The sequence below is a fragment of the Malaclemys terrapin genome, chromosome 6, assembly GCF_027887155.1.
Source record: "Malaclemys terrapin pileata isolate rMalTer1 chromosome 6, rMalTer1.hap1, whole genome shotgun sequence".
NCBI classification, from domain to species: Eukaryota; Metazoa; Chordata; order Testudines; family Emydidae; genus Malaclemys; species Malaclemys terrapin.
In genome coordinates, this window is record NC_071510.1 from 1,205,995 (window position 1) to 1,230,121 (window position 24,127).

General features: G+C 48.7%; 2 protein-coding genes across 2 annotated transcripts in view; both read left to right on the plus strand.

Annotated features, from left to right (window-relative positions):
* B4GALT1 (beta-1,4-galactosyltransferase 1) overlaps window positions 1–9,490 on the plus strand; it is a 74,573-nt gene extending 65,083 nt beyond the window's left edge. Inside the window, exons 4-6 of the mRNA XM_054031604.1 lie at window positions 945–1,067; window positions 5,026–5,130; window positions 5,828–9,490. Coding sequence (XP_053887579.1) covers window positions 945–1,067; window positions 5,026–5,130; window positions 5,828–5,963 — 364 coding nt within the window. The 3' untranslated portion in view covers window positions 5,964–9,490. The remainder of the gene's footprint in view (window positions 1–944; window positions 1,068–5,025; window positions 5,131–5,827) is intronic.
* Window positions 9,491–16,065: 6,575 nt separating this feature from the next.
* LOC128838907 (uncharacterized) lies at window positions 16,066–18,090 on the plus strand. Its single transcript, XM_054031399.1, has 2 exons — window positions 16,066–16,642; window positions 17,545–18,090. Exons 1-2 carry the CDS (start codon window positions 16,066–16,068, stop codon window positions 18,012–18,014), a joined length of 1,047 nt encoding a protein of 348 aa, XP_053887374.1. The 3' UTR covers window positions 18,015–18,090.
* Window positions 18,091–24,127: the final 6,037 nt, after the last annotated feature.

Here is a 24,127-nt window from a genome sequence, read left to right on the forward strand (position 1 = left end):
CAGACCCCGGCCCTGGCCGGCTAGTCTTTCCAGTGACAGACCCCGACCCCGGCCCCGCCCTGCTAATCATTCCAGTGACAGATCTCACCCCCCGACCCCGGCCGGCTAGTCATTCCAGTGACAGACCCCACCCGCCAGCCCTGTCCGGCTAGTCTTTCCAGTGACAGACCCCGACCCCGCCCTGCTAGTCTTTCCAGTGACTGACCCCAGCCCCGCCCCGCTAGTCTTTCCAGTGACTGACCCCAGCCCCGCCCCGCTAGTCATTCCAGTGACAGACCCCGGCCCCGCCCCACTAGTCGTTCCAGTGACAGACCCCGGCCCCTGGCCCCGCCCTGCTAGTCGTTCCAGTGACTGACCCCAGCCCCGCCCCGCTAGTCATTCCTGTGGTATGCCTCTTCCTAGCCACCTGCTTATTCACCCTGCAGGGAGAATGTGCCTTTTAGCAGACCTTGTTAGGAAATGGGCAAAGGCTCATTTTTAAATACTGCCCTTGGAAGCCTGTTCTAAACTTGCTCATAACAAGCCCATTTACAGCCCTGCCCGGGCCCTAGGGGACATTGCTTTTCACTGGGCTACGCTATACGAATGCTGCACGTATATCTGGCATGGGCTCTTGCACCTCTTCTCCAGATCCATAGCAGTGAGCCAGGCTACTCAGCCACTGACTGCCCCCCTGTGACGCCCCACAGACTGACTCACTGGCCAGGGTGGTAGAGCAAGGGCTAGGGGTGGGGCAGTAACTTACTGCTGGTCCAGGCCAGCATCATCACTAGCCCTACTCCGGAAGACCAGGCAGAAGCTGGGAGTCGCAGTGCCCGTGGGAGTAGGTCGAGGGGTGCAATGTATGCACCCCTTTGCTCAGGGCTGTGTCTGATGGCACCATCCAGCCCTGGCTTTTCAGTAACAAGCCTGGTGCACTAACAAAGCTCTTTTCCCCCTTGCAGTTTACCATACAATCAGTATTTCGGAGGTGTGTCTGCTTTAAACAAGGAGCAATTCGTAAAAATCAATGGATTTCCTAATAATTACTGGGGCTGGGGTGGCGAAGATGACGACATTTATAACAGGTAAGACCCAAGCTGGAACATGCTATTGCTGTGCAGCTAGAAGCCTCTACTAGCCTGGCCCTCAGCACGGTTCTCCCTGTCTGTGTGTGACGTACAACCCCCGGGTAATGCTTAAAGCAGTTGGCTTTAGCCCATGCTGTGTCTGCAGCCCTGCACGCTAGAGCTTTCCCTCCTCTCGCACTCTGTGGGCAGTGCCTCACCAGAGGTGCATTGGAGTGGCCAGAGAGCCTCAGTTTCACATGCTGCACGCGCGTGCACTAAAAGGCCAGGGTTTCTGTGAGGAGTGTGTATGCTGTAAATTGCACTTCCAGTGGAAGAGCTCTTCAGGAACCTGGAATCCTTCCTGGGGAGACACTAGCTGGGAGCGTCCGTCCATTCCAGCTCCCGTGTTGTATGGTCGGGGTGGGTTGAGGGGCTGCACCGAACTCCTTGCTGGCTAGGGCTGTGTTTGCTGGCCACCACAGCCGTTTGGGGCTCTCCACCATCTCTGACCCTGCAGCACAGTCCTAGTAGGGGAGAGGGAGGTGGCGATGGAGTCTCCTCTCTGGCGCAGGGTTCTGATTTCACAGCAAGTCAGAGAAGGGGAGCTGGGAGCACACACCCTAATAGCCTCGCTGATAGTGCTGTATTCATCCAGAGGAACTGTCATGGTGCAGGCTGATGCAAATGCAGAGCTCCAACCTGCAGCCACGGATGACCCTGGAGCACGGGGCGCCCTGCTCACTGTTTGCGCTGGCTCCCAGTCTAAGGGAGCTGGGGCAGGGAGGAGCAGTCAGACCCAGTGGCAGAGGGTGTGCCGTGGGAGCTCTCTGAGTAGCTTGCTGGTGGTGCTGCTTTTGGTGTGAGGCCTGAGAGATGCCAGGTCAGGGCCATGGGTTCAGCAGCACAAGATTCCTTCTGTCTTCCAGTATCTGCTTTCTCCTCACTTGCTATGTTCGGTGATTCCTCCCCAGCGCTGGGGACAGTGGAGCTGGGAAGGCCTGCAGAGAGGCACCTCAATCCAACCCCCAAGTCACTCACTCAGGAAATGCTCTACAGCTCAAGATGGGGTGGGGAGAAGAGCTGTGGGGCACTGGCTGGGGTGGGTCTGTTCAGCATCCCATGGCAAGTTCTCTGCATGTGGGAGAAGTGAGAAACCACACCTTCATGATAGGAACACAGTCGCTCTGAAACTTGGCCCAGTCTGGAATCTTGCAGTTCCAGTACACAGGGAATAGTGTCTGTCAGCAAAATCTAAGCAGCTGCAAAATACTAATGTGTAAAATAGAACACTGAAAATTCTAGGAATGAGCATAAAATACCATGGAAACCAGCACAGGGAGCTATTTGCACAGTGCAGCTTGTGCTTATATTTTACAATTTTTTCTGCACGGAGAGCAGACCAGTAGTTTTTGGAAATCTCCGGTGTTTTGATTTTTCAGTTCACACGTGAAAGGTTTTACTAACCTCTGTTTAGTCTGAAATGTTTCTCTACCCCTTGGCCTTGTAATAGGCTTTTGTACTTCCCCTGAGTTTATGAAACAACTTCACACACATGTTGGCTGAGACATCTGTAAATGTTATGGTTTACCTATTTAAAGAAAGCAAAACTAACTTTGCATGATGTCACCTGCTTAAAGGAAAATTATATTCCCTTTGTAAAATGCTCTGACATCTGTGGCTGGAAACCGTTACAGAAGAGCTAGAGAGCATTAGAAAAGGGAGAGGGAGGAGTGGTATAAAATCTGAAATCGTAGAATCATGGAAATATTGGGTTGGAAGGGACCTCAAGAGGTCACCAAGTCCAGCCCCTGCACTGAGGCAGGACCAACCCAACCTAGACCATCCCTGATAGGTGTTTGTCCAGCCTGTTCTTAAACACTTCCAGTGCTGGGGATTCCACCACCTCCCTCGGAAGCCTGTTCCAGAGCTGAACTACCCTGAGAGTTAACATTTTCTGCAACTTTTGACTCTATGTAGTAACAGCAAAGAGAACACAGAAAAGGGCCAGCTGACCGGTGTTAGAAAAGCTTGCTCTAGTGTGACATTTCCTGAGTGGCAAGAGCTCTGTCTGTCAGATTTGATGGGATCTCAGTAAAGGCGAGCTGCATTTAAGCTACAGTGGTAATACTTAGGATTGCCAGAACATTTTACAGCTTGAAAGCACTTTCCCACCATTTTGGTAGGAGCACAGAATATCTTCCACCAGAAGGTGTAAAACTATATCTACATATTGCACGTAGTGTCTAACCACAAAACTTTCCCCCAAGGATGGGCAGAAACAGACCCAGCTTTAGTCCCACGCACTGATTTCATAATATGCAGAGTTAAAGCTGGAGCACTAGTAATGGTAGTTTCAAACAAGCCCAGCACACTCCCGGTCATTCGAGTAGCATGGGGGACTCCAATTTTAGTCAGGTCATTGGGAGTTCGGATAATTGAAAGGACATGAGCGACAGGGAGCCCCTCTGCAGTTCTGTGGTCACAGCCCCGCTCACTCCTTCCCATGACAGTGGGGCTGGAGAACCATTCTGCAGCAGCATGGCCTCCCCCACAGCCTGGGTCTCTGCTCTGTCTTCTGAATGTGCATTATTCCCTGCCGGGGGCCAAGGATGGGATTCGGATAACGCAGCAGTTCAGATGGCAATTGGGTTTTAGAAAATCAGGAGCATACTGTCGTTCTAATGAAGGTGTGTGTATACGGAATAGTGCGGGTGGAGCAGGCAAGTGAGAGACTGCTGTGGGAAGGTGATGGAGAGCCAGTTAAGGTGGGAAGAAATGGAGACGGGTGGATCCTGTGGGGTGCTGAGCATCCCCAACTCCCTCTGGAGTCTGTGGGAGCTGACAGCACTTGGCATCCTACAGGATTGAACCCATAAGCGTTAGCCAGGTGTAGGAGTTCAGAATATGAAGCCAGAGGGTAACCGCAGAGTTCCAGTGCTGACCTCATGGGCAGTTCTGCAGAGGCACTGGTGCACCATCTGGATGGGGAGTAGTTTTGAAAGCTAAGGCGGCAGTTTTTAGTGGGTGGCCCAAACTAAAAGGTAGTGTGGTTGCCGACCCTGCTAAATGGCACTTAATACTCTACACATGCACACAGAGAGAGCACAATTGAACTTCCTACTGCAAGGAGAGAGACGGTGTCATTAACCCCATACTGCAAATTCGTCTTCTGTATGTATCTAGCAGGCAGAACTGCAGCTTGCTTCAAACCTTGCTGCTTTCTCACTGCATTGCCTTCTCAGCGGGATTGCAAATGGTAGATTTGGAAATGACCTGGGCCATTGCTTTAGCTCAGGACGCTTTACCATTGAATCAGCAGAGCTGTGCAAATAATGGATTTTTTCAGTTCACTGGCAATTCCAAATAACTGGGAGGGGGGGGGAGTTGTTTTGGGTTAACTCAAAACCAACATTTTTTTGGAATTTTAAGTGAATCAAAAAAGTCAGAAAAACTTGTGTTGAGTCAAACAAAATGTTTAATTTGAAACAAGGAGAGTGAGGTAATAGCTTTTATTGGATCAGCTTCTGTTGGGGAAAGAGACGAGCCTTCGAGCTTACACAGAGCTCTTCTTCGGATCTGGGAAAGGCACTCCGAGGGAACATCTAGACAGCCACGGCTCGCCCGTGTCAGCCAACTCAGGCTGCAGGGACTCAGGCTGCGGGGCTGTTTCATTGCTGCGTAGACTTCCGGGCTCAGGCTGGAGCCCGGGCTCTAGGACACTGGGGCTTTAGGGTCTCTCTTTCACCCAGTGACCATTTAGGTCATTCATTTTGACATTTCCAGAACTGTTTTTCTTTTTCTCTGACTGAAACAATTCGCCAAAATTGGCACAAATTTGTGAAATGTTTTGGTTGCTCTGAATCTGCATTTTTGGGCCAAAAAAAAAAAAAAAAGTTTTGGGTAGAAGTGGCTTTAACTGGGTATTCAGGTACTTATTAGGAATAATAATAGCCTCTTGATATGTTTACTTTCGCAGGCTGTTTTTTAAAGGTATGAGAATATCTCGCCCAGATGCTGTAATTGGGAAGTGCCGAATGATTCGCCATTCAAGAGACCATAAAAATGAACCCAACCCACAGAGGTGTGTCCATCTCGCTTCACCTTCTTGACAAGTTAGAGATGCTCTCAAGGCAGATAGTTCCAGATTATCCCGCTTTCCCCTTACTATGTGGAGGTCTGATCACACAAGTTATTTTACTGAGTGGGCCAAGGGTTCACACAATTATTGCACCTAACCTGAAGGAACATGCTGGGATACCCAGATGCAGGATTAACTTTGAACCCTTTGATTATTTCAATCCGGATTGGCCTCCGAGCCACATATGACAATCTTCAGAAATTCGAGGGCACCTGCCAGCTCGGGGCTTCAGCCCTGTGGGAAGGAGGGGGTCTTGGGCTTCAGTCCCACAGAAAGGTCCTGCCAGGACTCAGGGCTTCAGCCCTGCACCATGGCAGGCATGCCCAGTTGGGCTGAAGCCCTGAGACCCCTCTCCCCACTGGGTAGAAGCCCCTAGCCCCACTACCGCAGGGCAGAAGCCCCAAGCTTTCCCTCCCCCCCCCTCCCCATCTGGTAGGCGGAGAATGGGGGAGGGGGGCATAGGGGACTATATAAAAGAGCTGCATGTGGCTCGCAAGCTACAGTTTGGCCACCTCTGTTTTAATCCTTTTTTGTGGCCATTGAGCTATATAGCTGTGCTGCAGGGGGTGCAGTGCACTGCTTGCAGTTCTAGGTCATTACAATGCTAATATTACAATATTGCATCATTTTATTTTCACAGGTTTGACAGAATTGCTCACACAAGAGAGACAATGAATTCTGATGGCTTAAATACGCTGTCATACAAGGTAGTGAAAACTGAGAAATACTCGCTGTATACAAAAATCACAGTGGATGTTGGCTCACCAAATAAGTAGTGTTGGAGAGGCAGAAGTGAAGACTTAGAAGCTACCAGGGATGTCTGATCCATCGGATTTTTATATGTACTGTTTTTACTACAGTCAGAATGAACAAGAAAGCCTCATTCAGCTATGCAAATTTTTCCCCAGTCTCCTGGACAAGGGAGACTTTTTAATCCCAAACTTGACTTTACACAACTTTCTAGCTCTACAGTATTTTTGTAAGTTTAGAAACTGTAAATAAGAGTTGTAAATATTTACATTGCCAGAAAATGCTGGACATTATGTATCTGCTGCAGTGCTCCCCACAGAAATATTTTATTCAAATGTTATTGTTCACAAACAAATGATGACTCAGCAGTTACTACCCATATTATTTCTTCCATATGTTAAATTAGATAGACGAGAACACTGCTTTAAATTCTTTGCTGTTGTTACTTTATGAAGGACTGGAAAATGCTGCTAAAATTATACAAGTTTACACTTTGCATTAGATTTTTTAATGGAGGCAGTATCATTTATTCTCGTCTAACATCAACCAAACCAAACATTTTTTTTTTTTAATTTTATGCAGAGCAAGTTTTGGAAAAATTGATCTTACAAAATCTGTAAGAGTAACAGATTTTATTATCTCAGAGGGGATTTTAATAACTTGGGTCCCAATCCTCCAGTGAGCGCTATATAGACAGGACATTTAGGCTTGGTGGGAACTGAACAGGACGGTATAAACATTATGATTGGTGCAAGAAGTACTGTCTTCAGGTGACCTGCACGGAAAGATGTCTCTTGTTAGATAGAGCAGTGTAAGATGCATTCTATTTTTTAAGAAAGGCAATTTGGTTGTAATTATGGGCTGAAACTATAGTCTTTTTTAATTAAAATTTACTGAAATTCGTTTACTTTCGTAAGAGCTTATCACACTATTTAAATACCATATACATTTCACAAAAACAAAATGCATTTTTCTCAGTGTTGTACATAAAACTTGAATTCACTGTTCCTTTAGTTTTGTGATATTTTAAGATGACGTGAGGGAAATTTGGTTTTTAAAAGACATTTGTATGTTAATACCATAATTAAACTAGGATGCAGCATCATTGTTAAATGAGGCTTAAAAATAGCCTGTCCCCACAATGACAGGTTCTTATGTGCTTCATGATGTATGAGCCATGTATTAAGTTTGCGTTACAGATTTGTCCATTAACTCTTCTGCACTCTTTAATGCTTTAGTACAAACAGGACAGTAAAGATCAGGCTTACTTTGCTGATCTGAAGCCCGCATTAAAAGTGTGTCTGCTAAGATGTGAGAAAGTGTTCCAGGTCCATACTCGTTTGTAACTTCTGCAGCCACTGAGGAGTGCACGCTTTCTTGTTCCTGGCATTTTTAAACTGCAGAAAGGAGGCAGTGCCAGCCTATACACCTTGCCTTTCTGTGTTATGACATTATGAAAACCCCTTCAGCATTATGGCATTTAGAGCAGGTCAGAATTTCACCTCAAAGCACCGACATCTCAGCAGTTTTTGTGAATTTTTTGCCACCTTTCAACCAGCTCAATCTAAAATGGCTTATGTTAATTGGGCCCGATCCAAAACTCTCAGGAGTCAGTGGGAGGCTTAGCAGGAGCTCTGGATCAGGCCTGTGGGGTTACTTCTGCATCTAGGTGTGTTTACCCCTTGGAGAGTAGAAGTGGAGCCTAAGTCCCATTTGTTTTATGCAAGGAAGGAAGGGGCTGATCTAAAGATTGGAGGGGGGGGGGGCGCTATTTTATTTTGGCCACTGGCTCTGGCTGAAGGCATGGACAGAAGCCCCAATAAGCCCATGTGGTGCCTGGGGAGGTGCTTGCCCTTCAGTCTGATTTGTAAGGGCTTGTCTACCGACACAAGTTAAAGTGAAGCCAGTGTGGACACTCTCTTACCTGTTTGGAACTGGTTCTACCAACACAAGCCAAACCCATGTGACGAGTATCACAGGGGTAGCCGTGTTAGTCTGGATCTGTAAAAAGCAACAGAGGGTCCTGTGGCACCTTTAAGACTAACAGATGTATTGGAGCAAAAGCTTTCGTGGGTGAATGCCCACTTCATCGGATGCATGCATCCAATACATCTGTTAGTCTTAAAGGTGCCACAGGACTTTCTGTTGCTTTTTACAAACCCATGTGAGCGTGTCCACACACACAGGTGCACCAAATCTGTATACAACAATCACACCTTTAGTTAAACCAGTACAACTCTGGCTTCTGATCAGTCTGAGAGAGAACCAGTTCTTGGCAGCATTGTTTGGAGCTAAGACCTTATGTGCCCCTGTGGAGCCCATTGCAGGGTCCTCACCTAAGAGCCCTTGGGAGCAATTGTCCTCACGCTAGGAATTGCATTACAAAGTTACTGATGTGTTGGCAGGGATGCAATAGCACGTGGCTTAGATCCCTTCCAGAATCTGGGTTAATTTTCTCTCTGCAAAACCCATGCACATGCAGCAGCACTGATTAGTAGCCAAATGTGGCCTGGGATTTTCTAAGGAGTGTGGCCCCCAGCTCCCCCCGAATGCCAGGGGAATGTGGGACCCAAACTCAACCGAGGCTCTTTGGAAAATCCCAGAATCCTTGTGGCCCCCCCTCTCCAATCTGCCCCCTTCTCCTGTCAGCTGAAACATCGGAATCTTCAGAGATTTGTTTAATCCTCTAGCTGCCCAACCTATGCAAAGACAGTTTATTGCACTTGATTGTTTTGCCTTACTAATATATGAAGATCAGGAAAATTTCTATAGAAAGCTTTTGTATTTTAAATCTCGAAGAATGGAATTCATGTAAGTGGTAACTTTCTGGCTGTTAGCGTTAAAGATTTCTACAAATGTGCCTTAAAAGGGAAGGGGGAAGGAAACCTTGAACCAACAGAACAGTGTGTATCATATCAGACACTTAAGAGTTCCCATGGGCTGATGTTTTACTTTTCTTTTACTTATATTTAAAACCATAAACTATTTAAGAAAAGTTTTTAAAAGACAAAAACTTCCCCGCCCCCACCTTTCTTAATAATATGTGTAACCCTGTGGTGCTGGGCCAGGATTTCAACAGGCTGAGTTCTCATGCAAACCACATCTGTCAAACTGAAATTTCTTCTCAACTTAACCAGCCCATGAAGTCCAGTCATTCTTCTCTCTGGGATTTTCAGGGACTGTAGCTGTGAACAAGTATGTAACTCAGAAGTGAATTTTGACTGAATCTTAGTTTGTGGTGGTTCCTATTCAGGTGTTGAAATTCACTGAAATTATCATGTGTAAAATGAGCAAAATCAAAAACACATAACGGGATGTAAAACAAATGCAGATACCTAATTTATTCATAACAATTGTTTTTTAGAATACTACGCATTCTGGTGTGTGGCCTTTTATCATGTGTCCTTTGTTCATTTGCTGGACAGTGTAGGTTTTCCACATGTTTTCCATAGATGGTTTTGCTTTGCACTTTTATCACTCGTATTATTTCCACATGTAAAAGCTAAGGTCCCTATGTTGATTTTCATGTCAAATAAAGTATTTTCAGTCTTTACAGGTGGTGATATTACTTAAAAAATCATAGAATATCAGGGTTGGAAGGGACCTCAGGAGGTCATCTAGTCCAACCCCCTGCTCAAAGCAGGACCAATTCCCAACTAAATCATCCCAGCCAGGGCTTTGTCAAGCTTGACTTTAAAAACCTCTAAGGAAGGAGATTCCACCACCTCCCTAGGTAACCCATTCCAGTGCTTCACCACCCTCCCAATGAAAAAGTTTTTCCTAATATCCAATCTAAACCTCCCCAACTGCAACTTGAGACCATTACTCCTTGTTCTGTCATCTGGTACCACTGAGAACAGTCTAGATCCATCCTCTTTGGAACCCCCTTTCAGGTAGTTAAAAGCAGCTATCAAATCCCCCCTCATTCTTCTCTTCTGCAGACTAAACAATCCCAGTTCCCTCAGCCTCTCCTCATAACTCATGTGCTCCAGCCCCCTAATCATTTTTGTTGCCCTCCGCTGGACTCTTTCCAATTTTTCCACATCCTTCTTGTAGTGTGGGGCCCAAAACTGGACACAGTACTCCAGATGAGGCCTCACCAATGTCGAATAGAGGGGAATGATCGTGTCCCTCGATCTGCTGGCAATGCCCCTACTTATACAGCCCAAAATGCCGTTAGCCTTCTTGGCAACAAGAGCACACTGTTGACTCATATCCAGCTTCTCGTCCACTGTAAGCCCTAGGTTCTTTTCTGCAGAACTGCTTCCTAGCCATTCGGTCCCTAGTCTGTAACAGTGAATGGGACTCTTCCGTCCTAAATGCAGGACTCTGCACTTGTTCTTGTTGAACCTCATCAGGTTTCTTTTGGCCCAATTCTCTAATTTGTCTAGGTCCCTCTGTATCCTATCCCTACTCTCCAGCGTATCTACCACTCCTCCCAGTTTAGTGTCATCTGCAAACCTGCTGAGGGTGCAGTCCACGCCATCCTCCAGATCATTAATGAAGATATTGAACAAAACCGTCCCCAGGACCGACCCTTGGAGCACTCCGCTTGAAACCGGCTGCCAACTAGACATGGCGCCGTTGATCACTACCCGTTGAGCCCAACGATCTAGACAGCTTTCTATCCACCTTACAGTCCATTCATCCAGCCCATACTTCTTTAACTTGCCGGCAAGAATACTGTGGGATATAGTTACTCCACCTCCGCGAGAGGCAGTAGCTAAGCCTCTTGTGGAGCTCCCCCATCAGCTCTGAGTGTCTTCATCAAAGCGCTTTGCCGATGCAGCATTAATCCTGCAGACCTGCCCTGAGAGAAGGGGTTTGGCCTGCAAGGGCTGTGGACCAGAGGGCTGAAGGCGGCAGAGCTCCAGCCAGATAAAGCCTGAGAGATTTTGAACTGGGTCCTAGCTCTGGGGTGTCCCTAAGTAAAGGGAGAGAGTGTCTGAACTGGGCTGGGGCCTGGAGGGCCAGTGTGCAAATATTCAATCCATGGAGCCCAGGAGGGGAAAGCTGTAACTACTGCAGACTGAGAGTTAAGGGACCTGGAAGAGGAGAGAAACTGGAGCAGGGCACCACAGAATGACCTCCACCCAGGGGGCAGCTGGCACCTCTACAGTCTCCGATAAGGAAGATGTCACTACCTTTACAAAAGATACTACGGACAGATGGACGACTAGAACACTGCGAAGCACTGTAAATAATTAAACTAAACTGTTCAGTGAAGTGCATGTTGTGATCAGAGACGACCTGTAAAGGGGGGGAAGGGGAGGAGCACAATTTAAAGGTTCAGTCAGCCCCAGAACAGCTCAAGACACACACACACACACACACACACACACACACACACACACACCCCTCTCTTCCCCTCCCTGCAGCTCCCAGCTGTTGCTCCTGCCTCTACCGGCAGCAGCTCAGGGGTTCCAACAGCTGCAGCACAGGGAGAGGGCCCGGCTGCACCATGTGACCGAGAGGGGCCAGCAAACACTGACAGAAATCTGGGAGGACCGGGAGAGGGCCCGGCTGCACCATGTGACCGAGAGGGGCCAGCAAACACTGACAGAAATCTGGGAGGACCCCCCATATTGCCTCTGTTGTGATGTTCTAACTTTGCTTTTTGTGCCTGTTCTCTTACGCTCTAGTTCACCAATTCCAGTCATTTACAATGGGTCTTCGCATTCCAGGTGAGGCTAATGGTTATATCACCAGTGCTTCCCGCACAGAAAACACCAGCAGGCTTTACCTGTCCTCAGCAAGAATCAAAAATGGTCCTCTACCTCCCCCCCTTTCTGTATTGTTGTTTAATGGAACATGACACAGGCATGGCTTGATGTTTTTCCTTGCATTTCCCTAAAATGTCTGAGAGGAGAGGGACAGTTAGTTTTCCAGGTTTGAGTGTGAGACCTTAAGAGCATGTCAGTGCCAAAGGCTCACTGGTATCAGGTAGCGAGTTTCAGCTGGCCTGACCAATTCATGGTACCCCAACTCACTAGGACTATAATCTGTATTTAAAAGGTGTCATGTAATATGTAACTGGAAAAACTAACAACTCACTGATCTTCAATATTCTTGCGTGATATACATACGTGGTGTGTTAAGAGTTATGGACATATGCTGGAATGATGACTAAAATGTGTTTAAGACAGGCGTGTCAGGGAGTTGGTCAACAGGTCTGCCCTAGACAAAGTAACGTTTGCTTCTCTAACCAGCCTAGTCACCAGGTGTCATAAACATACAGCTAAGGGTAGCATAAAATCCCTCCTTTACCTGTAAAGGGTTAAGAAGCTCAAATAACCTGGTTGGCACCTGACCAAAAGGACCAATAAGGAAAGAAGATACTTTCAAATCGGGGGGGGGGGGCGGAGGGAAGGGAAAGTTTTGTTTGGGCTCTCTGTGTGTGCTCTCTCCAGGTCAGCGAGGAACCAGGGCAGGGAAAATACATCTCCTAAAGCCATATCTGAACTAAGCATCTAAGATTACAAATTGTAAGTAACAGGACAGAAATGCGTTAATTATCTTTTGTTTTAGCTTGTGAATTTTCCTTACGCTAAGAGAGAGGTTTATTCCTGTTTTTTTTGTAACTTTAAAGTTCTGCCTAGAGGAGAATCCTCTGTGTTTTGAACTGATTACCCTGTAAAATTACCTTCCATCCTGATTTTACAGAGGTGCTTCTTTTACTTTTTCTTTATAATAAAGTTCTGCTTTTAAGAACCTGATTGGTTTTTAGTGTCCTAAAAACCCAAGGGCTGGTCTGTTCCCACTTTGTTAACCTATTTGGCTGGTATATTATTCTCAAGCCTCCCCAGGAAAGGGGGTGAAGGGGTTGGGGGAATTCTGGGAGAACAGGAACTCCAAGTGGCCCTTTTTCCTTGAATCTTTGTCTAACTCACTTGGTGGTGGCAGCGATACCATTCCAAGGACAAGGAAGAATTTGTGCCTTGGGGGAGTTTTTAACCTAAGCTGGTAGAGATAAGCTTAGGGGGGGTCTTTCATACAGGTCCCCACATCTGTACCCTAGAGTTCAGAGTGGGGAGGGAACCCTGACACCAGGCAAAGACAATAAAGGTCCACTTAAGTAAACAAAGCTATTGAGTTAACAAATGGGGGAGGAGGAGATACCATGGCATCTACACTAAATTCCCAACTAAATCATCCCAGCCAGGGCTTTGTCAAGCCTGACCTTAAAAACCTCTAAGGAAGGAGATTCCACCACCTCCCTAGGGAACCCATTCCAGTGCTTCACCACCCTCCTAGTGAAAAAGTTTTTTCTAATCTACAATCTAAATCTCCCCAACTGCAACTTGAGACCATTACTCCTTGTTCTGTCATCTGGTACCACTGAGAACAGCCTAGATCCATCCTCTTTGGAACCCCCTTTCAGGTAGTTGAAAGCAGCTATCAAATCCCCCCTCATTCTTCTCTTCTGCAGACTAAACAATCCCAGTTCCCTCAGCCTCTCCTCATAAGTCTTGTGCTCCAGCCCCCTAATAGTTTTTGTTGCCCTCTGCTGGATGACCAACTCCCAATGAGGTCTAAACCCAAATAAATCCGTTTTACACTGTATAAAGCTTATGTAGGGTAAACTCATAAAATATTTGCCCTCTATAACACTGATAGAGAGAGATGCACAGTTGTTTGCTCCCCCAGGTATTAATACATACTTTGGGTTAATAAGTAAAAAGTGATTTTATTAAATACAGAAAGTAGGATTTAAGTGGTTCAAAGTAGTAACAGACAGAACAATGTGCCATGCGTCTGACGAAGTGGGTATTCACCCACAAAAGCTTATGCTCCAATACTTCGGTTAGTCTATAAGGTGCCACAGGACTCTGTCGCTTTAGACAGAACAAAGTAAATCACCAAGCAAAATAAAATAAAATGCGCAAATCTATGTCAAACTGAATACAGATAAGATCCTCACCAGTTCCAGAATGCTCCCTTTTACAGACTAATCTCCTTTTAGCCTGGGTCCAGCAATCACTCACACCCCTTGCAGTCACTGCCCTTTGTTCCAGTTTCTTCCAAGTATCATGGAGGGTAGAGATGCTCTCTCTTTAGCCAGCTGAAAACAAAATGGGAGGATAGAGAGATAGCTCAGTGGTTTGAGCATTGGCCTGCTAAATTCAGGCTTGTGAGTTCAGTCCTTGAGGGGGCCACTTAGGGATCTGGGGCAAAAATCAGTATTTGGTCCTGCTAGTGAAGGCAGGGGGCTTGACTCAACTCTACTCAATGACCCCTCAGGCTCCCTTCCAGTTCTATGAGATAGGTATATCTCCATATATTATTATAGGGTTTTAAGTAGACTTTCTCTTGTGAGTGGAGACCCCCGCCTCACTCCTATGCAAAGTCCAGCTCCAAGATGGAGTTTTGGAGTTACCTGGACAAGTGGGATAGCTCAGTGGTTTGTGCATTGGCCTGCTAAGCCCAGGGTGGGGAGTTCAAGGCTTGAGGGGGCCATTTAGGGATTTGCAGATTAGTCCTCCTTTGAGCAGGGGGTTGGACTAGATGACCTACTGAGGTCCCTTCCAACCCTGATACTCTATGAAGTCACATGTCCATGCATGACTCACAGTTTTTACAGGTAGCATCCATTGTTTACATGCTACCTTGAACGTCCTCAAGTAGACTTCTTATGTGGATAGGAGCATTCCAAGATCCATTGTCCTTTAAGTGTTTCTTGATTAGGTACTTAATTTCAACATTCCTTTCTCCAGGAACTGACCAAATGCTCTACTAAGGTTATTTAGAAATCAAGCCAGTACACAGCCAACATTCATAACATTCATAACTTCGAATGCAAAATGATAGCTGCATGCAAATAGGATTAATACATTCAGTAGATCACACCTTTACGGAGATATGTTACATGGCATATGTAGCATAAAACACATTCTAAGCATATTTCCATAAAGCCTTATGGGAGGTACCATCACAGTTTGAGTTTTAAAAATACATTAACATTCATGCATACACACACGCGCGTGCGTGCACACACACACACATGCATACATGCATGTGCACACAACCACGCCTGCTTTGTGTGTGCATGTGGAAAAGCAGCCTGCCAGCCTCGGCTCTGCCTGCATCCCCACGCTCATGCTGTGGGCACTTACCTTTGGCTACTCTCGGGCGCTTGGGGGAGGCAGCTGAGCTGTGTATGGAGAAGAGGGTGTGCTGGGACCTGGGCCCAGTGTTGTTGGAGTGCAAGGACAATGAGTGGTGGCTGCTGTGATTACACAAAGGGAGTTCCTGTATGTACTGAGACACTCAGTTGGCCTTTGCAGCCAATAATGGGGTATGGGGTGGGGCAGTTGAAGGTAATATTCATGTGGAAAATCTGATGGTGTCTTGACTACACTGAGTGGTGGGCACCGGGGATGCGGCCTGCCTGTGGAGGGTCAGTATGTGGCCGTCCTGGGCTTGTGGGGGCCTTTGGTCTGGAGAGAGCAATGTAGGTAGCTGAGGGATTGGTTAGATGGCTCCCGTGTAGGGCAGGGCTTGTGCAGACATGAGCGTTTCAGGTGTGAGGTGATGCAGCGAGTGTGCAGCTCCTGGTGCGTGAACCCAGGATTCATGTCCAGACCGCTCTTTGGGCAGGGGCCTGCAAAAGGCCTGTGTGCCATGTGATCCCATTTAGCCTTGGTAGTCCCCAGACAGACCCAACACCCCCCAGCTGCCTTGGTACCCAACAACCCTGCAGCTATGACTTAGAGATGCCGATACCCCCCCTACACAGACTTAGGCCTGGTTTACACTAGGAGGTTATGTCAAATTTAGCAGCGTTAACTCGAATTAACCCTGCACCCGTCCACACAACGAAGCTATTTATTTCGACATAGAGGTCTCTTTAAATCGATTTCTGTACTCCTCCCCGACGAGGGGAGTAGCACTAAATTTAACATGGCCATGTTGAATTAGGGTAGGTGTGGATGGAATTCGACGCTAATAGCCGGGAGCTATCCCACAATGCACCACTCTGTTGACGCTCTGGACAGCAGTCCGAGCTCGGATGCTCTGACCAGCCACACAGGAAAAGCCCCGGGAAAATTTGAATTCCTTTTCCCTGTCTGGCCAGTTTGAATCTCATTTCCTGTTTGGACATCATGGCGAGCAGCTGCATTGGCAACGATGCAGAGCTCTCCAGCAGAGGTGACCATGCAATCGCAGAATAGAAAGAGGGCCCCAGCATGGACTGATCGGGAAGTCTTGGATCTGATCGCTGTGTGGGGCGATGAGTCCGTGCTTTTGGAGCTGCGATCGAAAAAACGGAATGGGAAGATCTACGAGAAGATCTCAAAAGCCATGACGGAGAGAGGATACAGCTGGGATGCAACGCAGTGCCACGTGAAAATCAAGGAGCTGAGACAAGGGTACCAGAAGACCAAAGAGTCAAACGGACGCTCCGGATCCCAGCCCCAGACATGCCGTTTCTACGAGGCACTGCATTCCATTCTAGGTGCAGCCGCCACCACTACCCCACCACTGTCTGTGGACTCTGACGATGGGGTATTGTCGACGGCCGCTTCCTTGGAGCTGTTCGCGGATGGGGAAGATGAGGAAGGAGATGAGGAGGACGAGGCAGTCGATAGCGCTTTTAACGCTGATTTCCCTGATAGCCAGGATCTCTTCATCACCCTCACGGAGATCCCCTACCAACCCTCCCAAGGCCATAACCCGGACCGTGAATCAGGGGAAGGATCAGTAGGTAAGTGTTTTAAACATTTATTTTGAACAGAATAGGAATGGTATCTTAACAATGGGTTTTTCATGATTAGTTTGCCCTAGGCGCTTTAGTTTTTAGTCCTTGCCAGTGCAGCTACTGGAAAATTCTGTCAACATGTCCGGGGATAGAGCAGAAATCCTCCTGGGACATCTCCACGAAGCTCTCCTGGAGGTATTGTGAAAGCCTTTGCATGAGGTTCCTGGGGAGAGCGGCCTTATTGCGTCCTCCATGGTAGGAAACTTTTCTGCGCCAGGCTAGCAGCAAGTACTCCGGGATCATTGCCTCGCAAAGCATGGCGGCATACAGCCCTGGTGTTTGCTGGCATTCACGCAGCATGTGGTCTTTCTCTGTCTCCAAAATCCTCATCAGAGTGATATCACTCATGGTGACCTGCTTTGAATTAGGGGAATGTTAGTATTGGGACTGACTGCCTGTTCCTTTACATAACTGTAACCGGCGGTTTACCGCCACGTGGTGGAGGCGGGACGGGGCAGCATGCAGGGATCTTTCCCGGGGACAGCCGCGACGGGGGTGGGACAGGGGCAGAGTTCATGCTGGCCGGATTGCTGGCAGCAGGAACTGGCCAACCCTAGGAGCATTGCTTGGAACGTGAAAGGAGGGCACTGCTATAAATTAAGCTTTAAGCAGCCAAAAGTCTACGGCTTACCATGTCCGCCTGCTAGCTGAATTCCATTGTCCGGCCCCGCTTGTGTGATCTGTACAGCAAGACCCCAGGCACTCAATGGGAAGGCCGAAAATTCGACCTTGTACTGAGTGCGCATGTGATAGGTAATGTGCATGGTCTTGTTCACAGAGAGACTATATTCATTGTTCGCAAAACTGTATCTTTGTGAGGAATTCACTCCCTTTTTCCCATCCCACAGCTGCGAGTGTCTCCCGATCTACCCCGGCATCCCCCTCCCAGAGGCTGGCGCAGATCAGGCGACGAAAGAGAAGGACACGGGACGAGATGTTCTCAGAACTTATGGGCTGCTCCCGAGCCGAGGCAGCACAGCAGACCCAGTGGAGGGAGAACATGTCGCAATACCAGCGATCACACAGCGAATGGGAGGACAGGTGGCGGCAGGAAGACCAGCAGGCGACTCAAATGCTGCTTGGACTAATGAGGGAGCAAACGGACACGCTCCGGCACCTTGTAGATGTTCTGCAGGACCGGAGGCAGGAGGACAGAGCCCCGCTGCAGTCTATCTCTAACCGCCCTCCCCTGCCACAATCTCCCATCCCCCCCTCACCCAAAGTCCCAAGAAGGAGGGGCGGCAGGGGCCGTGAAAACAGTCACTCCACTCCTGCAGACTGCTCAAGTAGCAGAAGGCTCTCATTCCCAAAGATTTGATAAGTCCTTTCCTTCACTCCAAAAGCACCTCACCCAAGCCCCCGTCCCAGTGTCATCCCCTAACTGTGTAGTTGTCAATAAAAAATACGTTTCTGTTAATTACTATTTCCGTCATGTTCTTTTAGAGGAGAGTGTGTTTGAAGGGGGGAAGGGGGTTGGTAATTGGAGAGGACAGTCACCTTTACCAGGGTACAGACATGGGGGCAGGTTCAGCAGCAGGTCACACACACATTGCAGTCACTAGGCACCCTGGTCAGTCTGGGAGGTGGTTTTCATGTTCTGTGGGGGGGGCCTATGTGAGTTTGTGGTGGGGGAGGGCGGTTACAGATCTTATGCAGCGGTCCTTAGCCTGGATGACAGAGTCACGCAGCAGGGGATCTGTAACTGCCCTCCCCCGCCACGAAGTCACATACCCCCACACACAGAGTCCCAAACAGGAGGGGTGGCAGGCTCCGTTGAAACAACCAGTCCACCACTGCGGACCGCTCTAGGAGCAGGAGCCTGTCATTCTTCGAGTTTAGAAGTGTCCTTTCCATCACTACACCCGCTCCCCACCACAGTCTGCGTCCCAGTTTCAACACTTTACCACGAAATCCTTAATAAAGAAAACGGTGTTAATGAACAAAGTTTCATTTATTTTATTTTTAAAGATATGTTGGAAGTGGGGGAAGGGGGTATGTAACTGGAGAGGATAGTCAACATTAACTGGGTAAAGAAACGGGGGCAGGTTCAGCTTCTGTTTAAACAAACTTAATAGTCACAGGTTACCCTGCTCACTCTGGAACCTAGCTTTCAAAGCTTCCTGGATGCACAGTGCGTCCCGCTGGTCTCTTCTAATCGCCCGGCTGTCTGGCTGGGCGTAATCAGCAGCCAGGCTATTCGCCTCAACCTCCCACCCCGCCATAAAGGTCTCCCCCTTGCTCTCACAGAGATTGTGGAGCACACAGCAAGCTGCAATAACAATGGGGAGATTGGTTTCGCTGAGATCAGAGCGAGTCAGTAAGCTTCTCCATCTCCCCTTCAGACGTCTAAAAGCACACTCCACCACCATTCTGCACTTGCTCAGCCGGTAGTTGAAGAGTTCTTTTTCAGTGTCCAGGGCGCCTGTATAGGGCTTCATGAGCCAGGGCATTAGCGGGTAGGCTGGGTCCCCGAGGATGACTATAGGCATCTCCACATCCCCAACAGTTATTTTGTGGTCCGGGAAGTAAATACCTTGCTGCAGCCGTCTAAACAGACCAGAGTTCCTGAAAACACGAGCGTCATGAACCTTGCCCGGCCATCTGACGTTGATGTTGGTAAAACGTCCCCTATGGTCCACCAGTGCTTGCAGCACCATTGAAAAGTAGCCCTTTGGGTTAATGTACTGGCTGGCCTGGTGATCCGGTCCCAGGATAGGGATGTGAGTTCCATCTATAGCCCCACAGCAGTTTGGGAATCCCATCGCAGCGAAGCCATCTATGATCATCTGCATGTTTCCCAGGGTCACTACCTTTGAGAGCAGTAGCTCAACAATTGCGTTGGCTACTTGCATTACAGCAACCCCCACGGTAGACTTGCCCACTCCAAATTGGTTCGCGACTGACCGGTAGCTGTCTGGCATTGCAAGCTTCCAGAGGACTATGGCCACTCGCTTCTGGACAGTCAGGGCTGCTCGCATGCGGGTGTCCTTGCACTTCAGAGCAGGGGACAGCAACTCACAAAGTTCCAGGAAAGTTCCCTTACGCATCCGAAAGTTTCTCAGCCACTGTGATTCATCCCAGACCTGCAGCACTATGCAGTCCCACCAATCCGTGCTTGTTTCCTGGGCCCAGAATCGCTGTTCCACAGCATCAACATGACCCATTGCCACCATGATGTCCACGGCGCGGGGTCCCGTGCTTTGTGAGAAGTCTGTGCCCCTCTCAGACTTAATGTCCTCACCGCGCTGCCGTAGCCTCCTCACCCGATTTCTCAGCATCTGCCTCTGAAAAAGGTGGATGATAAGGTGCAAGGTGTTGACAACGGCCATAACTGCAGCGATGATCGCAGCGGGATCCATGCTCGCAGTGCTGTGATGTTCGCGCTGTCAATCACCAGAAAAGTGCGCGAACTGATTGCCCGCCGGCGCTTTCACGGAGGGAGGGCGGGAGTGAGGGTTGAATGACGACAGTTACCCAGAACCACCCTCGACACATTTTTTGCCCCAGCAGGCATTGGGGGCTCGACCCAGAATTCCAGTGGGCAGCGGAGACTGCGGGAACTGTGGGATAGCTGCCCACAATGCACCGCTTCCAGTGTCGATGCTTGCCCCGTTAGTGTGGACTCACAAAGTCGAATTACTGTCCTTAGTGTGGATACACACGTTCGACTTTGTAATATCGGTTCCACAAATTCGCTTTAAGTAAAATCGAACTACTCTCATAGTGCAGACATACCCTTAGCCTCCTAGCTATATCTATTCAGCTATCTAACCCCTATTCAGCTACCCCCCAGAAGTTCTGAAATACTGAAGCTTAGAAATACTGATTAAGAAAATGTAAAACAGAGAAGAGCTGCATCATGTATTCCATAATCATAGAATATCAGGGTTGGAAGGGACCTCAGGAGGTCATCTAGTCCAACCCCTTCCTCAAAGCAGGACCAAACCCCAGACAGATTTTTGCCCCAGATCCCTAAATGGCCCCCTCAAGGATTGAACTCACAACTCCAGGTTTAAGCAGGCCAAAGCTTAAACCACTGAGCTGTCCCTCCTCCCCTGTTAGAGTCAGCAGGACAGCTGACTTGCTGTTACTACAAAGTTTTTGCAAATAAATCTCTGACAAACTTCAGAGTATAGCAAAATACCTGTGACTGACATTTTTTATTCATAAATTTAGTGCTTTTAATTAAAACAATGAGGAGTCCGGTGGCACCTTAAAGACTAACAGATTTATTTGGGCATAAGCTTCTGTGGGTGAAAAACCCACTTCTTCAGATACACGGGCCACCGGACTCCTCCTCGTTTTTGTGGATACAGACTAACACAACTATCCCCTGATACTTGCTTTTAATTAGGTACCTTCTGCATGTCCCGTCTTCACCTTCTGGCCTGCAGTGGAAAACATGCCCCATTTTCTTTTGAAAAAAAACCAGTCTTCTGCAATTTCTTTCTAATGTCATTTGCTTCATTGGGGTTCAGGGATTTGGCTGGAAGGGGGTGAGTGGGGAGGGAAGAGAGGAGGGAGACAGTGGGGAGAGGGCGGGGCCTGGGCAGAGTGGGGGTGGGGCCTGGGCAGAGTAGGGGTGGAATATGGGTGGAGCCACAGGCAGAAGAGGTGGGGTGGAGAGCTGGACTCCCCAAGCGGCAGCTTCACTCACCACCCATGACAGCAGGTAAGAGCCAGTCGTCTCCCGCACACCCAGCACATGCTGCAGTCTGATTAGGCAGGGGCCGTATTCACAGAGCCGAATACACCAGCGCCGCACATTCTGCGTGAGGGAGAGGGCCCGGGGGTTTCTGCGGGGAACTGTGACTCTCCGCTGCCGTGGGATGGGATGGGCGGCTCGGTATCCTTTGCTACCTCGTCCCTCCCCCCGGTTGCCGTCGGGCATGGGGCACCAGTTTAATAATACTGCATAGGGCCCCATAAATCCTAAGGCCGGCCCTGCCCCAAAGGGTTGTTCAGTGTCCATAAGAGGATACATTTTGTGAGAAATCTCCTGGGCAAACCACTGGGCCACTCTGTGCAGCACTAGCCGTTGTTTTGCAGTTTATCCCCCTGGACTGCAACTGTGGGATCTTTAGCAACTATTTCATACATTCAGAGATGCTACCAGCACTTCTTCCCTCCCACAGTTAAGAACAAAACTTTTCCCTCTCTCCCATGGCTAACCTAGAAGGCTGAACTCTTTCCAGACCTCAGGAGTGGTAATGCAGATCCCAGGAGCTGTCCGAGAGGAGGTACGCTAAGTGCTGCATTAGGGGGGCTGTGTTGGTGAGTATCTGAGTGCCTGCTGCTGGGACAGTTGGTCAGTTTGACCGTGTGCTTGATTGCTTGCTTGTTTGTTTGAAAAGTGTGAATTGGGAGTGCTTTGTTCCAGGTGGGCCTTGAGTGGGCCTGACTGGTATATAAAGGCAGTCAGCAGCGAACCAGCTGAGCGGTGAACAGCAGAGGCTAACAGCGGGAGTTTGCCTGGGAGTTCACTTGGGGAGAGCTCACTGAGGCTTTCATCTGCAGGTTTCTCCGAGTAGTTCCTGAAACAGTTGAGGAAGCTCCTAAGAGGACGGTGATATGGAAGGTGAGCGATCAGCTGTTGTAACCTGCACAGGTTGTGCCATGTTTGTCTTTCTTCCGCAGGACAGAAGCGACTTTGTCTGTACAAAGGGCAAGCTGGTCTCCATTTTGGAAGAGAAGGTTCGAGGGCTGGAGAAACGAGTGTTGACTCTGCGTTGCATAAGGGAAAATGAAGATTTCCTGGACAGACGTCAGGAGATGCTTCTACGGCCACAATGTTCTGAAGATTCAGAGCAGGCGCAGCAGGGACAGAAGGATTGTGAGGAGGTTTGGCAGCATGTGACCTCCAGAAGGAGAAAGAGGAGCGTCCATGCACCAGCAATGGAGATACAGGTGAGCAATCGTTTCCATGTTCTCTCTACAGGTACTAATGCGGAGAGTGGACTAGATGACCCATCTGAGGGAAGGGAGCAGAAGGAGACTCCACCGATTGGAAGGCAAAAGATGCACTGTCCTAGGGATGGGGGTTCCATGACCACCACTCCCAAGAGGAGGAGGAGGGTGGTGGTGGTCGGGGACACCCTCCTCAGGGGGACTGAGTCATCTATCTGCCGCCCCGACCGGGAAAACCGAGAGGTCTGCTGCTTGCCAGGAGCTAGGATACACGATGTGACGGAGAGACTGCCGAGACTCATCAAGCCCTCGGATCGCTACCCCTTCCTGCTTCTCCACGTGGGCACCAATGATACTGCCAAGAATGACCTTGAGCGGATCACTGCAGACTACGTGGCTCTGGGAAGAAGGATAAAGGAGTTTGAGGCGCAAGTGGTGTTCTCGTCCATCCTCCCTGTGCAAGGAAAAGGCCAGGGTAGAGACCGTCGAATCGTGGAAGTCAACGAATGGCTACGCAGGTGGTGTTGGAGAGAAGGCTTTGGATTCTTCGACCATGGGATGGTGTTCCAAGAAGGAGTGCTAGGCAGAGACGGGCTCCACCTAATGAAGAGAGGGAAGAGCATCTTTGCCAGCAGGCTGGCTAACCTAGTGAGGAGGGCTTTAAACTAGGTTCACCGGGGGAAGGAGTCCAAAGCCCTGAGGTAAGTGGGGAAATGGGATCCTGGGAGGAAGCACAAGCAGGAGAGTGCAAGAGGGACGGACTCCTGTCTCATGCTGAGAAAGAGGGACGATGGATGAGTTATCTTAAGTGCCTATACACAAATGCAAGAAGCCTGGGAAACAAGCAAGGAGAACTGGAAGTCCTGGCACAGTCAGGGAACTATGATGTGATTGGAATAACAGAGACTTGGTGGGATAACTCACATGACTGGAGTACTGTCATGGATGGATATAAACTGTTCAGGAAGGACAGGCAGGGCAGAAAAGGTGGGGGAGTTGCGTTGTATGTAAGAGAGGAATATGACTGCTCAGAGCTCCGGTATGAAACTGCAGAAAAACCTGAGAGTCTCTGGATAAAGTTGAGAAGTGTGAGCAACAAGGGTGATGTCGTGGTTGGAGTCTGCTATAGACCACCAGACCAGGGGGATGAGGTGGACGAGGCTTTCTTCTGGCAACTAGCAGAAGTTGCTAGATCGCAGGCCCTGGTTCTCATGGGAGACTTTAATCACCCTGATATCTGCTGGGAGAGCAATACAGCGGTGCACAGGCAATCCAGGAAATTTTTGGATAGTGTAGGGGACAATTTCCTGGTGCAAGTGCTGGAGGAACCAACTAGGGGCAAAGCTTTTCTTGACCTGCTGCTCACAAACAGGGAAGAACTAGTAGGGGAAGCAAAAGTGGATGGGAACCTGGGAGGCAGTGACCATGAGATGGTCGAGTTCAGGATCCTGACACGAGGAAGAAAGGAGAGCAGCAGAATACGGACCCTGGACTTCAGAAAAGCAGACTTTGACTCCCTCAGGG